At 38.3% G+C, this 16,656-nt stretch overlaps 1 protein-coding gene across 1 annotated transcript; it reads left to right on the top strand.

The window, feature by feature from the left end:
* Positions 1-10,941: 10,941 nt before the first annotated feature.
* On the top strand, positions 10,942-15,884 carry LOC115586194 (E3 ubiquitin-protein ligase TRIM21-like). The gene is made up of 2 exons (XM_030425014.1): positions 10,942-11,027; positions 14,218-15,884. The coding sequence occupies exon 2, from the start codon at positions 14,227-14,229 to the stop codon at positions 15,871-15,873; it is 1,647 nt and encodes a 548-aa protein (XP_030280874.1). The 5' UTR covers positions 10,942-11,027; positions 14,218-14,226; the 3' UTR covers positions 15,874-15,884.
* The last annotated feature ends 772 nt before the right edge of the window (positions 15,885-16,656 follow it).

Here is a 16,656-nt window from a genome sequence, read left to right as displayed (position 1 = left end):
TTTACTGATCATTTTTATTTTTTCAGATTCGGATGAAGCATTTTTCTCTGCCAGTGTTTTTCTTTAATGTGTCACAGTAACGCTCTGGTTAATATGATGTAATGTTTTTTTTTATTTTTCTAAGGAATGTTAAATAATCAGAAACAAAGTATTCTATTATTTTAAGGTATTTGTAATTTTATTTTCTCTCATTTTGTTTATAAAATGATGAAAAAGATTTCTTGTGCCTTCATCAAAAAATGTTCTTCATTGTTATCAGCTGATGAAAAAAGCTGCTCAACACTTTGGAGAGCAGCAGTGAAGTGCAGAGGGATCAGCTGGATCACATCTGTTTAGTGTTTGATTCAGTAACCGACTGTCTGAAGTTGTTTTTATCATTTTCTGGACTCTTCTGGGTGTCTTCATGTTGGCTGTTAGTGTGGTGGCCTTAAAGCGAGATTGAATGATGTAATGACCCTCACTTCTTTTTTAAGTTACTTGGTTTTAGAAGTCATTGCTGTATCACTTTATATTAGACAACAGAGAAGCAACATTTAATGAATACTTGTAAAATAAAGGAAGCAGAAGCTCGACCCTTTTCTTTTTGCCCCATGGGACTTTTTTTTCGGAAAAAACTTTGTGTGGTAGTGAATGGAAAAAAACAAATAATATTTACATCCCCCCTGAATTTTGATGTGACCTATAAATATGTTTGTCAAAATAAAAGATATTTTATCAACTTGGGAAAGCCGCAGTCTGTCATGAAACTAATTTAATATAAGACTGTAAGTGTAGTTCAGATACACAACTACAGTTGTTAATATGGTCAGATTTATTATGATTATCATCGCTTTTAATACCAATTCTGTGCCAAGTTGGCGGCCATGTTGTTGTTGAGTGAGACGATGTAGTTCACTGAGCGCTTTAACACAAAACTAGATGAGATTTTACTTTAATAACAACAAAGTGAGAATTTATTGATTTGAAAAAATACGTTCTAACTTGACAACATCATTGTGTGACGGCCTCCTGCTGTTCTATGGCCTGCTTTGTAGGGGTGGTGAAAAAAAACGATTATTGATTAATCACGATTATAATATTGACGATTATGATTCGATTATTAAATTTCCAAAAATCGATTTAAAAAATATATATATATTTTTTTTTTTGAGATAGTAATACAAACTGGAGTCCTCCTCTTACTGGCTTCTGCTATATGATCAAAAGTCTGGAGCCAAGATACGTTATTCCATTGCGGAGCTTTTTCACACTTAAATCAATTCCAGATCTTTACAAGGAGACAAAGATTTATGTGCAAGAGTCCCTCAACTCTGCTCACAGGGTAGCAATAACCTGCGATGCCTGGACTTCCAGAGCTACAGTCTCATACGTGACCGTTACAGCTCATTATGTCAGCAGTTAATGGAAGCTAATGTCCTATGTACTTCAGACGAGAGCTATGGATGATAGCCACACAAGCGCAAATATGTGTGATTTGTAATCGAAACGAGACTTCAATAATCGAATCGAATCGGGAAGATTAACCACCCCTACGGCTTTGTGTGTCCCCTCCTTCCTGTCTGCAGGTTTTTCAGTAGGCGGGGCTTGAAACCAGGAGCACCTGGCCGGTCTCCTGGAGGTTTTAAGAGCAGGCCGTCTCAGTCATCGTCTCTCTCTCTCTCCAGAAGGACCTGGTTTTCCTGGCGCCATTGTATTGTTTTGTTGGCTGCGGCCTGGCTTCTGCACTTTACAACGCTCCGCACTCATCACTCACATGCACCCATCGGCAGACACACTGATAACCACACGTTCACACCTCATGGCATTATTATGGTTTGCGCACTTTATTTAAATAAATAAATATTGTTAATCGTTACGGTTATCCACGTCTCACTATCTTTTGTCATAGCTTCTTGAGCCAGTCATGACAATTGTCATCAATCAATCATCAGCCTCCTGCAAATTTATACAATAAAATAAGCGTCAATAATATTCTGTCATGCAGTGTTTCACTTCACTGCTAAAAGAAGAGAAAGCAGACTCTCTGCCAGTTGTAGTGTCTTATTTTGACTTGCAGACTTTGCTCATTTTTTGTCTCCATGATGTCATTATTAGAATCTACATGAATATAAATCATTGAATATAAAAACGACAAAATCAGCTAAATGAAAATGTTTTGCTTTTATTTTGAAAACCAACAGTTTTCACATCTAATAGTATTTGTTTACAGGACAAAACCTGCCACATCCAATATAGCGGATGTGCTAACATATCTTGCCAGTACAGTCAATACGGCGTGTGCATATATATGTCTGTGGTCAATATAATCAGATTTATTGTGATTTTAGTACCTTTTCTGTGCTGAGTTGGAGGCAGTTTCAGTGTTGGTGAAGTCTGTTGAGTGAGACGATGTAGTTCACTGAGCAGTTTCACCCAAAACGACATGATATTTACTAAAATTATGACAAACTGCTAATTTCTTGACTTCAAAAATCAATTTTTAAAGCATGTCTTCAGCACTCTGTTCGCCTCTTCTCTTGGACCCCATGGAACCTTAAATCAGAAAAACTTCGTATGGTAGTAAATGGAGAGAGACAAATAATGTATTGATCCCGCTTAAATTGTGTCACGAATCACATATATGATGTTTGTCAATTTAAAAAATAATTTTCCGAGTCAAAAAGCCTCAGTTTGTTGTAAATAAAGTATAATCTCCGGTTGTTTTGTGTTAAAGCGCTCAGTGAACCATATCATCTGACTCAGCACGTCACCAACAACATCATGGCCGCCACCTCTGCACAGAAAAGGTAGTAAAAAATATGAAAATCACAAATCTGCTCATAGTGACAACTGTAGTTATGTGAATAGAGAGTCGGTCAGTTCTATTAGCTGCGAATCTCCTTAATGGCCAGGTAGATGTCTTCTCCTCAGAATCAGAATCAGAATCAGAATTCCTTTAATGTCCCGTAGACCGGGAAATTTGTATGTTGCAACAGCAGAATATTACAAGACAGAGAAATAGAAAAATAGACAAAAATAAAAAAAAATATATATATATTTAAAAGTAAAGAGAAAAAAGAATAGAATCGACAAATGTACATATTTACATGGATAGTGCAAAAATGCAAAAATAAAAAATGCAAAAATAAGCGACAAGTTTTTATATACAGATTTTAAATAAAGGTAATAAATATGGGTGATGAAATGAGTTTGAACAGACTTATTGCATTTGTATTAGTATGTATTGTATTGTATTAGTCTGAAGGGAAGTTACCCCTAATATGTCTTCACAGAACTCTTTCTTGTCTTTGTTGAAGAACCTTGCATACACTAACAACTGGGCATTGTCAGACAGATCAGTGGATTCATCTACAGCCAAGCTTACACACGGTGCCTTATGAATGGCTTCATCCAGCTGGGCTCACACATCCAGGGTTAATATTTCACTTTTCTTTGTGGCTGTTGATGCTGAAAGAGGTATTTGCTTTATTTTGTCACAAAGCTCTTCTGTTTGCTTACCCTCAAATAATGTTTCTGCTACTGCACTCATGCAGTCCTTGACAACACCTCCATCTGTAAAGGGCTTTTTGTGTTGACCTAAAATCCAAGTAACCCTGAGGGAACATTCATGAGCACGTTGTTGGGCAGTGAAAGAATGGGTTAAAATCCTCGTGGATTTTTCATATTGGGCTCTGAGACTGCTAATTTTCTTCAAATCCTGCATGACCGCGCCCGCAGTGACACAATAAATATTTTATTTATATTTGTGAATTGCAGTATGTATTATTACTTTATTCGAAGCTATACTATAGCGAAAATGATAACAAAGGCAATGTTTAAAAAACATTTCTTAGACAAAAAAAGAAAAAATTCTTGCCAAAATAAATAGATAAATAAAATCTCGCCAGAAAGACGCGGGGGCGTCCCCCGACCACTACACCCCTGCTTGTTACATTCCGATAATAAAACATATTGCTCACATCAGCTTCGATCAGAAACGAAGAATCTTTGTATGGTAGTGAATGGAAAAAAACAAAATATGATAATGTATAAAATAACATTTATTGGTAAAAAAAAAGTAAAGTTGCAGTAGACTTCTATTATAAATGTGCAGCATATATATAGTTTATTATTACAATAATTATTATTATTATTATTATTATTATTATTATTATTATTATCAATTTTATTACGACTATTATTTTTCAGCATTTTCTTGACTTTGAATGGGAGCTGCTGTAAAGCATTTCTGTTTCTGATTCATATATTATGCAGAAAGTTGTCCAAATTTTAAGTTAAATTAAATGAACCAAGACAGATGTCAGGGTGTAGTTATTATAGACACAGATTCAATATTTAAGTGTCATTTATCATCACAGTTACAGCTTCACATACCAGCCCCTCTGAATTTTGTCATGAACTACAAATATGATGTTTGTCAAATTAAAAGATATTTTATTAACTTGAGAAAGTCGTATTCTGTCATACAACTAATCAAATATAAGACTGTAACTGTAGTTAAGACACATAACTACAGTTGTCAATATGATCAGATTTATTGTGATTTTCATCTTTTTACAATTTTGCTGTGTCGAGTTGGCGGCCATGTTGTTGTTGGTGACGCGTGTTGAGCAAGACAATGTAGTTCACTGAGCGCTTTAACACAAAACTGAGATTTTACTTTAATAACAACACATTGAGACTTTATTGATTTGGAAAAAATATCTTTTAACTTGACAAACAGCATTTTCTGTTAAGTATTTAAAAAATAGTAATCCTTCACTGTTCCTTAAATATGTTGGTGCCAAATTCAACCCTTTTTATCTTCTGATCATTGTACATATGAGAAGTGTTAATTTAAAACACCGTCAGCTGTTTTCAGATCAGATCACATGTGAGAGAGGTTGTCGTGTAAGATGATGATGGATCATTGTGGGGTCTATAAAAGGAGTGTTACAGTCTGCTGATGTTAGTATGTTTTTCACCTACCACTCAACTGTTTTTGTTGTCATTTTGCAGTCCTGTTAGATGATTTCTGATGATTTTAACTTGTTATTAACCTTTTTCTTATTTTGTAACTCCATTTCTTCCACGTAAGCAGAAATGTCCTTGATGTTTTTGTTAAACAAAGTCAAAATATCAACGTGTTGTTTTGTACAAAATATGACCAATATCTTTCATTATGTACTGATATCTTGTATCTGATGATAACATTTCCAGATCAGCAGACAGAATATTTCTTCATCCAGATGGTTAGAAGAGTCTTTGATGATTCTGTAAATTCTGATCAGAAGTAAATGTTGTGAAATGAACTTTTTGGTGTCATGTTTGTGTTTCTGTGATTTCCTGTTTCATTTTGAAGTTTTGCCCTCTTGTGTCGTGTGTTGCTCTTCAGTTTCTTCCATCTGTGTGAATTTCCTGCCCTTCTTCTGTGTTCAGCTGTGTCTTGTTTGTCAGTCAGCACTGTGTGTATATAGTCTGTGTGCTCCCTGATGTCTTTGTCAGTTCGTTCTGTGTTTCCTCTGAACCCGTTCCCTTGTCTTCCACTATCTTCCTGTGTCATGTTTCTGTTGTTTTTGTTCCTCTTGTTTTCTTCTGAGTTGTACTTTGCACCTCTTGGTTGATACTTTGTTTCAGCTGTTTGTGTTTCTACTTTGTATTTTTGGGATTTACACCTCTTGGTTGTTTTTTGGATTCTTGGTTTCTGGTTTACTCAGCTTTTTGTGAAATAAGCACACTTTGGAGAACAGCAGTGAAGTGCAGAGGGATTAGTTGCTGTGATGGATCACAGACTGTAAAGTGTTTGGAACAGATACACAGTGGTGGCCAGTAACGTACTAAATTTACTTGAGTACTGTACTTAAGTACATAGCCAGAGGATTTGTACTTTACTTGAGTATTAGATTCAAGATTAGATTTGATTAGATTTCTTTTCTTCTTATTAATCTTACTTGAATACATTTCCAAGAGAAATATTTTTACTTTTACTTGAGTTAATTTCTAGGAAGGCTGAAAAGTACTCGTTACTTTCAGGTCTGCTCTTTTTTTTTTCTTTTTTTTTCTAAAATACTATTGGACACAAGCTGTGTTTGTCAAAGAAGGAAACCTATCACAGTGACAAAACCGCGACAATGGCTGCATCAGATGTAGGTTTTTGTAAAGCAGTGATTCTCAACCAGTGGTCTGGGGACAACATTGGTCTTTGAAGGGGTTCCAGTTCCCAACTTAGCTAAATGATAGAGAGTTAGTTGGACGGTGCAGGTTCATTTGGTTACAGTTTTAATGATTGTTATTAAACATCTGCATCTGCAACATCTGCTGTCCTCCTGTGATCCCATTCATTTTATTTGTTTTTATAGGTGTTTCTTCAGGCTTTATATAACATTGTGGTTCTAAAAGCAAGCATCAGTGCAGGTGGTTTCAAAGAGTTAATTCTCAGAAACAAGAGTTAAAAGGTCCTTAAATTCATGTAGAAAAAAATGATAGTAATTCACTGATGTGAAAAATAAGAAATTAACTCTTACTTTTACTTAAAGTACATTTAAAAGCATGTACTTTTGGATACTTAAGTACTTTTAAAAGCAAGTACTTTTTTACTGTTACTCGAGTAATATGTCGACTGAGCTACTTTTACTTGTAACGGAGTAAATTTTGACCAGTAGTATTTGTACTCTTACTCAAGTACTGGGGTCGAGTACTCTGTCCATCCCTGCAGATACACAGTAAAATGTTAGAGTCACAGACAGAAAGTAACTAAGTACATTTACTCACATACAAAAGCACAAAACTTAACTTGCTGTACGTTTCTTTTTCTTTAGGCTGTTTTACTTTTCCACCACGATGAGAGGAAATATTGTACTTTTTTACTCCACTACATCTGTCTTAACATCTAGATTTGCTGTTTGCAAATTCACATTTTTCATTAAACAATTAAACTCAAATAACTGTTGTTGCGTTATCTTAAAACTAATCTAATTTGACTAATATTACATGCATTTTGTTCATAATCTTATGAATCTTATAAAATCTCCACACATTAAGGGATGTCATATAGTCCATGCTGTTGTCTGATGACATGATGATATTCAAATGCTGAACTGAAATTCTTACAATTTCTACAGAGCACTTCAATTTGAATCAGTAGCGGCAATAGCAAAGGTCTCAATAACCCAAAAGATTTTGGTTAATCAAAGTTATATTTGATAAATCAATTCTCATCACCATGTAACAGTTTGTAAGTATAAATGAACATCTGCTCCTGTAATAGACCAGTGTGGTTAAATGTTTCGACTTTTGGCTGAAGGGTTCAAGATGTGAATGTCAAATTTTAGCACTGGCCAAATTATGCTGAATTTAGTATTGCACAATGTTGACTTGATTGCCAACAGTCTGTTGCCGCACACGGGGCACCATATGTAGTGTTTCATGCAACATTAATAGGGAGTCTTGGGGTAAATTTGGCTATCAATAATAATTAATGATTATCAGGGATAAATACTAATTATGATTAATACAATCCAGTTTACATTAGATCACCTTGGGGCATCACCCCTGAAGGTAAAAAATAACCAATTCACCAAATCAGTCTCATAAAAAGTTACTAAACTGTCAGTTTACAGACTCATCATTTTTTTTGCGTGGTGTCTTTTAAGAGGAAACTTGGCCATTGCCAAGCTCCGGTTGAAGTCAGGTAGGGAGAGACGCTGATGATGATTCTTCAGAGAATTATCACACTGCATTTCCATAAGTTTTAATTGCAGACTCTCTGCTACTTCTTCTGCATCCATCAAGAAGGGAGTCGAGAACAGTTTGATTTCTTTCTCAATCACAGAAAAATCTTGGGCACGCTGACTGAATTTTGTCATGAGAGATGTGATCACAGACACACATTTCCCTGTTTTATCAAAAAGCTCGGCCTTTGAAAAAGCTTATTTAATCACAGTGAATAAAACACGTGCCGCACGGAGCCACGACTTAGCCAGTGTCCATCTGAATTGTCAAGGATGGTCCCTTAATCAGTACCAACATTAGATAAGAAAGCTTGAAATTCTCTGTGGTAGAGTCCTTGTGCTCGAGTTATGTTGATAGTTTTCACAACAGTGTTCATCACATCACCAAACTGGATGACCTTGGCACAGAGGGCTTCTTGGTGGATGATACAGTGCATTTAGACAGCCTCACCTCCACTCTCTTTCACCTTGGCACACAATATAGAGGCCAGTCCTTTGCGCTCACCTGTCATTGCTGGAGCCCGATCCATTGTAACTCCACACAGTTTGTCCCATATAAGTCCCATCTTGTCAAATGCATCTGACACAGCTTCAAAAATGTCCTCATCCATTGCTGTGCCCTTTAGACTCATCACATGCAATTGCGTAAAAGTAAAAGAATAAGCCTTATCTGACATTTGATGTTTTACGTTAGCTGACAAGTCTTCGATTCACTGCACAACTGTGTTTCTGGACATGCTAAAGTTCCTGCCTTTTCTCCGGCCACATTATTCCTGCAACTTTAGTGAGGCACTGTTTCATGGAGTCATTATCTGAGAAAGGTTTCCCATGTCTGGCAATGAGTTGAGCTACCTCATAACTGGCTATTATGTCCATGTTCTTGTGTTTTGTTAGCACAGAAAAAATACTGTTGTTGAGCTAGCAGGCTAGCTGCCATTTGCTTGACTTTCTGTTCCCTCCCGGCACCAATGTCGGACGTTTAGGTCTGATGTTTGGTTTCATGGTGTGGTCGTACATTATAGTCTTGCAACTGCAACAGTTTCATTGCAAATCAAACAGACACACTTCTCCTTGACTTCCCTGAAGAAATATTCATTTTCCCACCATGTCTGAAATTTTCTGCACTCACTTGCCATCTTGCGCTTCTTTGGTTTGGTTCTTTTGGTGGCTTGTTTTGTTGAGAGCCTGCCTTGTTCAAGACAGTAGCTCCACTTCATGGTCTACTGTAAGCATAAGTAGCACACTGCGGAGTTGCCATATGATGTGAAAATATAAATTAATGCTCAATTAGGCCTATTAATAATCTCGATAGGCTAATTTAGACTTTCTAGGCTGCATTACCTTCAATATAAGACACAAATATGTTTTGTGACTACAGACAGATTTTTATGGCGAGGGAATGGGGGCAAAATGGCTCTTCTGATAGTAAAGGTTGCTGACCCCTGACCTAGACTTTAAATGTCTGCACGTAAGATTCTCAAAATCATGCATGGAAAATGGAAATAGCAAATAAATATTAGAGATGCACCGATCAGGATTTTTGGGGCCGATCACCGATCACCGATCACCGAAAGCAGTATCTGCCGATCCCGATATTGCGATCACCGATCACAGTGTCAAATCCATAAATTCTTCTTTATTGTTGTCTTGTGTAACTTTCATATATTTAATTAATGATTCTTCTTACACAACATTGACATTGTATTATTAAGTATAAAAATGAGGAGATGAGAAAGTATCATGAATTGACCACCGTTTTATTGCAGGCTGAGGCAATGTGCAATATTTCACACTCTAGAGACTCTCTTAGAGACAACTTGGACTCAGCTTACATAGAGTAACTGTAGCTTACTAGTGGGAATGCATGCAGTCAGGGTGGGAAATTTGTCATTTTAGGGGCAAGTCCATTTGGCCTGCACTTTAGTTTTTTAGGGGCACCAAGGCCACATGACAGGGCACAAAGGCCACTGAGTAAAATGTGTTGATTTACCTTTCGGACTGATACCATAACATCCTAATTTATAATAAGACATGAATTATGTATTAACACATTTTCTAATACCAAAATCAAGTTAAAGTTACATTAGAAAGTAGTTTTTGTTAAGTAGGTTTAGGGTGAGGTGGGTTTTGTGACACCTCACTGAATATTAGTGTTATTGAATATTTCTCCCAATAGGAATTCCCCCAAATTATGGCAAACCACATTTTTTCCAAACAAAAAATTGTAGAATAACAGCAGGAGACCACTGATGTGTGGAATGATTTTGGTGGCACTACACTCTGAATATAAGTCAAGTTATTGAATTTTCTTTGTAGTTTCTCTTTTCAGTGTTGCACTTTGTAGACGGTCCCTGCGCCCTCGTCTCACAGCTGGCTGATCACAGACCAGAGTTAATGTCCAGACGCTCGTTTAGATGAAAATACGGTTCTAGCTCGTTGTCTTCCTCACTACGGTAGGAAAGACCCGTCGTTTGTGTTTTAACAAGGTTTCACTTATGAGTTATTGATCTGGGAAGTTCGAATCTGTGAATATATTTCCAACTTTACCGGACTAAATCCTACCATGTAAGTCAGTTACAGCACAGCGAGCGAACGCAGCCGGTTTTGACAAGATACGCGAGTTTCGTTCTTCTGTTTTGAGACACTGCTGCTGTTTGAGAGGTTTTCACGTGAGATCATCGTGATGATGAGACTCCATCTGCGCGAACCGCGGACTCACTGAAGTTACTGTGAGTGACTACTGTGCACTCAGGTGGCTGCAATTAAAGGCAAGCCCGCTACGCTGACCGAGCCAGGGGCACAGAGGCCACTGTGGCCGTACGATGAGTTTTTTTTCACGCTGCATCAAGGCCAAAGTGCGGGGCAACAGCGGCCATGGCCGCCGTGAAATTCCCACCCTGCATGCAGTCAGTGCACTGTCTCTATATTGAAACATCATCTGATCGGCCTGATTTGATCTATTTTGAGAACTCCGATCAAAACCGATAGGGGCATTATCGGCCGATTGCAATCGGTTGCCGATCGATCGGTGCATCTCTAATAAATATACTGGCTGCTGTAAACTTCCATTGTAAAACATAATAAGAAACTAAGATAAAAACTCATCCTAGTGCCAAGCTATATCTATTTACCATTTAGAGCTCACAGAGCAGCACTGAGAGGAGGAGCAGCACTGACAGAGAGGAAGCCTCAATGTCACATGTCCTCAAATGACTGTGAAAATTTGAGTGACAGCACAGCTGCAGTCCAGAAGAGTCTCTGTGTTTCTCTCTGCAGGAAACTGTCTCAACAAGACAGCAGAATCTCTGACAAACACTGGTGAGTAAACGGCCACACAAAGACAAACTGCAGAAATATTTGGTTGAATTGAGTTAAAAATAGTATCTGATATTAAAACATCATGCTTGATACCTGATATTTATTGAGTTTGTTATACAACATACCTTTACTGTAAAGCACAGCAGCTCAATCCAACCATAACATAGACAAACCAGATAAACTAGTCTGCTAAAGGCTAACTAGCCTAGCTCAGAGCACAGTGTCTGACATTATCTGACAGTGTATTATATTGTGTATAAAAGGTACAAAATTGCTGTTTTCAACTTATGTAGCTGTTAAACAGTAGGGGGAGACCAGCGATGGTTGTAACACTTTTTGTCTCAGCTCCTATAACTTGCAGAATGTTTGTGCTAGGGCACTCAGGTACCCTCATCCGTCTACTTGAATAGCAATGTCCTTAACTTCTTCAAATACTGTATATCATAAAATTCAATATTTGATGTCAAATGCGAGGAGTGCTATTGTTACAGCCTTCCCCACTACCAGGGTAAGTTGTAACACAACCTGGGGTCAATTGTAACAGTAAGATTGAATAACTAAAAACTGAGACCACACTAAAAAATATGCATCTATTTAGGTTTATTGTGCATGTGCCAACACTAAAGCATCTTCCTTTGCTGCACTTCAAAAAAACTTAACACTGATGGCTAAAAGAAGAACAGTGTCAGTGGTGTGGACCCTAACGTCAGTAGAAAGTAGGGCTGTAACGATACACCAAACTCATGATTCGGTTTGTATCACGATTTTTGACCCACGGTTCGATACAAACCTCGATTTTTTAGAATAAAATTAAACATTTTATTTATGTAACATTCCAATAACTTCTGTATATGAAACTCGTCTGATAGTATCAGAGGCGCAGTACTGGGAAACTGAACCAGTGTGAATGGATGAGCCAGCTGCGCATATGGAGTGGGTGTCATACAGTCTGATGACTGCACAGGTCCCTCACTCAACTTAATAAACAGAAATGTCCCACAAAGCAACGTTACAGAACCAAACAAAAGTAACGTAGTAACTGTAACTGTCTTTGGCAAATTATATGAGGAAAAAGATACCACAGATATAGTGGAGAAGTGTCCGTCCTCCCGCCTGTCCTACCGACTCCTCGCGACATTTCTGCCCGAAAAACAGCGTCTGTCACCAGCAAAAAACTTTAACTCACCGAGTGTTCGTGATGAAAAAAAAAATCTCCGCGACCGTCAGCCCTCCGGACCGAGACTTCAGTGAACTTTCGGAAAACAGCCTCCGTCCCGCAGCGCCGGCTTTCTGTGTGAATTCACAGCGGAGATCTTTCACTCCGGCGGTGCTTCGCTCTGAGTGAACGACCATCGGCGGAGAATTGATGAACCACCTGTGGTGTTAATGCAGCGTCTCTGTGTGAAAGGGGCTACTTATTGTTACTCAAAGGGCTGGATCTGGACAGGAACTTGTGTCGCAATTCTGCCTTCTCACACCGCGAGACAGGTTTGTGCATGTCGCGATTTCGGTTTTGATACGTGTGTCGTTACAGCCCTAGTAGAAAGAAGAAAATTCAGTGATAATACCTAAGAATGTTATACACATAAAGATGGAAACCTTCAGCAGGTCAGAGGTAGTAAAACAACAAACATGCACAATGTGCCTGTCTTAAATAATAAAACATGAACCTGAGTGTGTGTATCTGTGTGTGTTATCCGTCTAATCAGAGTGACCAGAGTCACAGTGGTGACAGATGTATGTAGGTTTTCTAGGTGTGCAGTTTTTCGTAGATCTATAACTTGCAATTTACCCTTTTCTTTGGGTTTGGAATTTGCTGTCCATCAAAGACTTTTTGATTGCTGTGATAAACCACACTGGGCAGCTTTCTTGGACCTTGTTCTTTGAGGTTTTGATTTCTTGCAGTACCTGCTCAGTGTCAAATGGCAGATGGAGTAGTCTTTGGCGACTGATCTCACTGTTTTACCCGGCCTCACTTCATCTGATGCAACTTCAAGTACATGTGAAGACACACCCCTATTCGTTTTCATCACCTACTGTATTGGCATACTGAAAAAAAAGGAGTAGGATAGAGAAAATATGAGAATTGTGATTATGGGATGGTTTTTAACATTTTCTTAAAAGGTGTTACAACCATCCCCACCCCTCTCAGTCATTGTTTAGCTTGTTGTATCAGCATGGTTGTTTGAAATTAGCATAGATGAAAAGACTCACATTTTATGTAAGAACCAACTCTTTAAAGTAATACAAGTTACCTAATTCAAACTTCAACAGTATCAGTACTGATCAAAATATAGACTTGGTCCAAAAAATGACTTTGTTGCATGGACATGTATGTTTTGGCTGTAGACTCTGCACACTTCTTCTCACAGCCATGCAAATTCATACTGCAAGATCAGGGAGGGAGTGGTTATACATGAAATTGATGACATGACTCTGATGTTATCCCTTATCTTTATTACATCCATCCCCGGTCTCCTCTCAGTAGTTAGAAACCTTGAACCCTGTCCTTGCTTCTTTAATGTGTCTGCAGCTACATGCTGTGTGACTTTGTCCAGCTGAAAATATTCTCTGTGTTTCAGAAATCTGTATTAACACAAAACCTGAACACTACACAGACAGAAAGTTCCACTCAGGGCTCAAATATAAATAATTGAAGAACTATTTCAGCCAATGATAACTGAGAAATTAAGCTGTTATTAAATAAACAACATATGATCACTGCAACGTAAACAAAATAGTGGATGAGGAGATTTGGTTTGTGTTCTTACACTTGAATTGAAACTACAGCATAAAACAAATTGTGAAAGTGAGTTTGACTGCATTAACATCAATATTAACATCCACAGTAACACCACCTCCTCCTCCTGCTTCTCTATTTCTACATTTTCTGTCTTTAGCTTGTCTTAATTTTATCTACTTTTGTTCCATGAACACGTGGAGGTTAAAGTTTCCTCATGTTTTAATGATGACACTGAGCATCAAACTTACACATTCAGACGCAAACTCATTGGCAATCGCAGCACTAATTTGAGTTGCACAAACTTCTGAGTAACTCTGTACCTCAGTTGGGTGTAGTACAACAACAGAACTTAATATTACTCACCTTATAGTGCAATATACATAGTTTATGAAACATTTAATCAAGAGATATCTAATTAGTTTTCTTTTTCTCACTTTTAATCCTCAGACTGTCAACATGTCTGCTGCCAGCTGTCTGCTGACTGAAGATCAGTTTCTGTGCTCCATCTGTCTGGATGTGTTCACTGATCCAGTCACCATACCATGTGGACACAACTTCTGTAAAACCTGCATCACTCAACACTGGGATAAAAATGTTAGGTGTCAGTGTCCCAACTGTAAAAAGATTTTCAACACCAGACCTGAACTGCAGGTCAACACGTTCATCTCTGAGATGGCTGCTCAGTTCAGACAGTCAGCTCAACAGAAAGCCAGCAGCAGCAGCTCAGAGCAACAAGTTTCCAAACCAGGAGAAGTTCCCTGTGACGTCTGCACTGGAACCAAACTGAAGGCCCTGAAGTCCTGCCTGGTGTGTCTGGCCTCCTACTGTGAGACTCACCTGGAGCCTCATCTGACAGCTAAACAGCTGAAAAGACATCAGCTGATCGACCCTGTGGATAACCTGGAAGGCAGGATGTGTACGAAGCACGATAAACTGCTGGAGCTGTTCTGTAAGACCGACCAGATGTGTGTCTGCATACTCTGCACCTATTCAGACCACCAGGGACATTCTGTTGTTCCTCTGAAAGAAGGATATGAAGGAAAGAAGGCCGAGCTGGGGAAGAGAGACGCTGAAATTCAGCAGATGATCCAGAAGAGACGACTGAAGATTGAGGAGATGAAGCGCTCAGTGGAGCTCAGTAAGAAAGATGCAGACAGAGAGATAGCAGCTGGTGTTCAGGTCTTCAGCGCTCTGAAGGAGTCTGTTGAGAGAAGCCAGGCCGAGCTCATCGACACCATCAAAGAGAAGCAGAGAGAGACAGAGAAACAGGCTGAAGGCTTCATCAAAGAGCTGGAACAGGAAATCTCTGAGCTGGAGAAGAGAAGCTCTGAGGTGGAGAAGATCTCAAGGTCTAAAGAGACCCTGTTTGAATTCTTCCAAAGCTTCCCATCACTGAACGCTGCTCCACCCACCAAGGACTGGACAGGAGTCAGCGTCCGTCCACCTTCATATGAGGGGACTGTGGTGAGAGCTGTGAATCAGCTGGAGGAGACGCTCAGTAAACAGATGAAGAAGCTGTTTGAGGCCGAGCTGAAGAGGGTCCAGCAGTATGCAGTGGATGTGACACTTGATCCTGATACAGCACAACCCAACCTCATCCTGTCTGGTGATGGAAAACAAGTTAACTGTGGTGATGTAAAGAAGAAACTCCCAGACAACCCAGAGAGATTTGATAAATGTGTTAATGTCTTAGCAAAGCAGAGTTTCTCTTCAGGAAGATTTTATTATGAGGTTCAAGTTAAAGGGAAGACTGAGTGGGATTTAGGAGTGGCCAGAGAGTCGATCAACAGGAAGGGAAACATCACACTGTCTCCTCAGAATGGTTACTGGACGATATGTTTGAGGAATGAAAATGAGTACAAAGCTGGTGCTGTCCCTCGTGTCCGTCTCTCTCTGAAGTGTCGGCCTGAGAAGGTGGGGGTGTTTGTGGATTATGAGGAGGGTCTGGTCTCCTTTTATGACGTTGATGCTGCAGCTCTTATCTACTCCTTTACTGGCTGCTGCTTCACTCAGAAACTCTTCCCATACTTCAGTCCATCTAATAATTATGGTGGTAAAAACTCTGCTCCTCTGATCATCTCTCCTGTCAATCACACTGAGTAGAACAAACATTTGATTTTCTATAGAAAGATTCACATCATGTAATGTAATAAATGTGTATTTACTGATTATATTTATTTTTTCAGATTCTGATGAAGCATTTCTGTCTGCCAATGTTTTTCTTTAATGTGTCACACTGACGCTCTGATTGATATGATGTAACGTTTTTTTATTTTTCTAAGAACTGTTAAATCATCAGAAACAAACTATTCAACAAAAATAATCAGCATTTTCGGTTCTTTAAATACTTTTATTCACTAACAAATTCCTGAAGAACATTTAATGTATAACATAAAGTAATTTTATTTTCTCTTGTTTTGTTCATAACATGATGAAAAGAGGATCACAGTCTGTTTAGTGTTTGATTCAGTAACCGACTGTCTGAAGTTGTTTTTTTTTTCATTTTCTGGACTCTTTTGGATTTCTTCATGTTGGGTGTTAGTGTGGTGGCCCTAAAGCGAGATTCAATGATGTAATGACCCTAATTAAGTCATTACTGCACTACTTTATATTAGACAACAGAAAAACAACATTTAATGAATACTTCTAAAATAAAGGAAGCAGAAGTCCGACCTCTTTCTTTTTGTCTCATGGGAACTCTTTTCAGAAAGAACTTTGTATGGTAGTGAATGGAAAAAACAAATACTATTTACATCCCCTCTGAATTTTGACGTGAACTACAAATATGATGTTTGTCAAATTAAAAGATATTTTATCAACTTGGGAAAGTTGCAGTCTGTCATTAAACTAATTAAATATAAGACTGTAACTGTAGTTAAGACACAT

Source organism: Sparus aurata, chromosome 8, assembly GCF_900880675.1.
Source record: "Sparus aurata chromosome 8, fSpaAur1.1, whole genome shotgun sequence".
Lineage (NCBI taxonomy): Eukaryota > Metazoa > Chordata > Actinopteri > Spariformes > Sparidae > Sparus > Sparus aurata.
Note: the sequence above shows the minus strand (reverse complement) of the source record. Positions and strands in the feature narration are given on the sequence as shown.

Bases quoted from the DNA above. Each gene is read 5' to 3' on its own strand.
- LOC115586194 (XM_030425014.1), top strand. From the start codon at position 14,227: ATGTCTGCTGCCAGCTGTCTGCTGACTGAAGATCAGTTTCTGTGCTCC.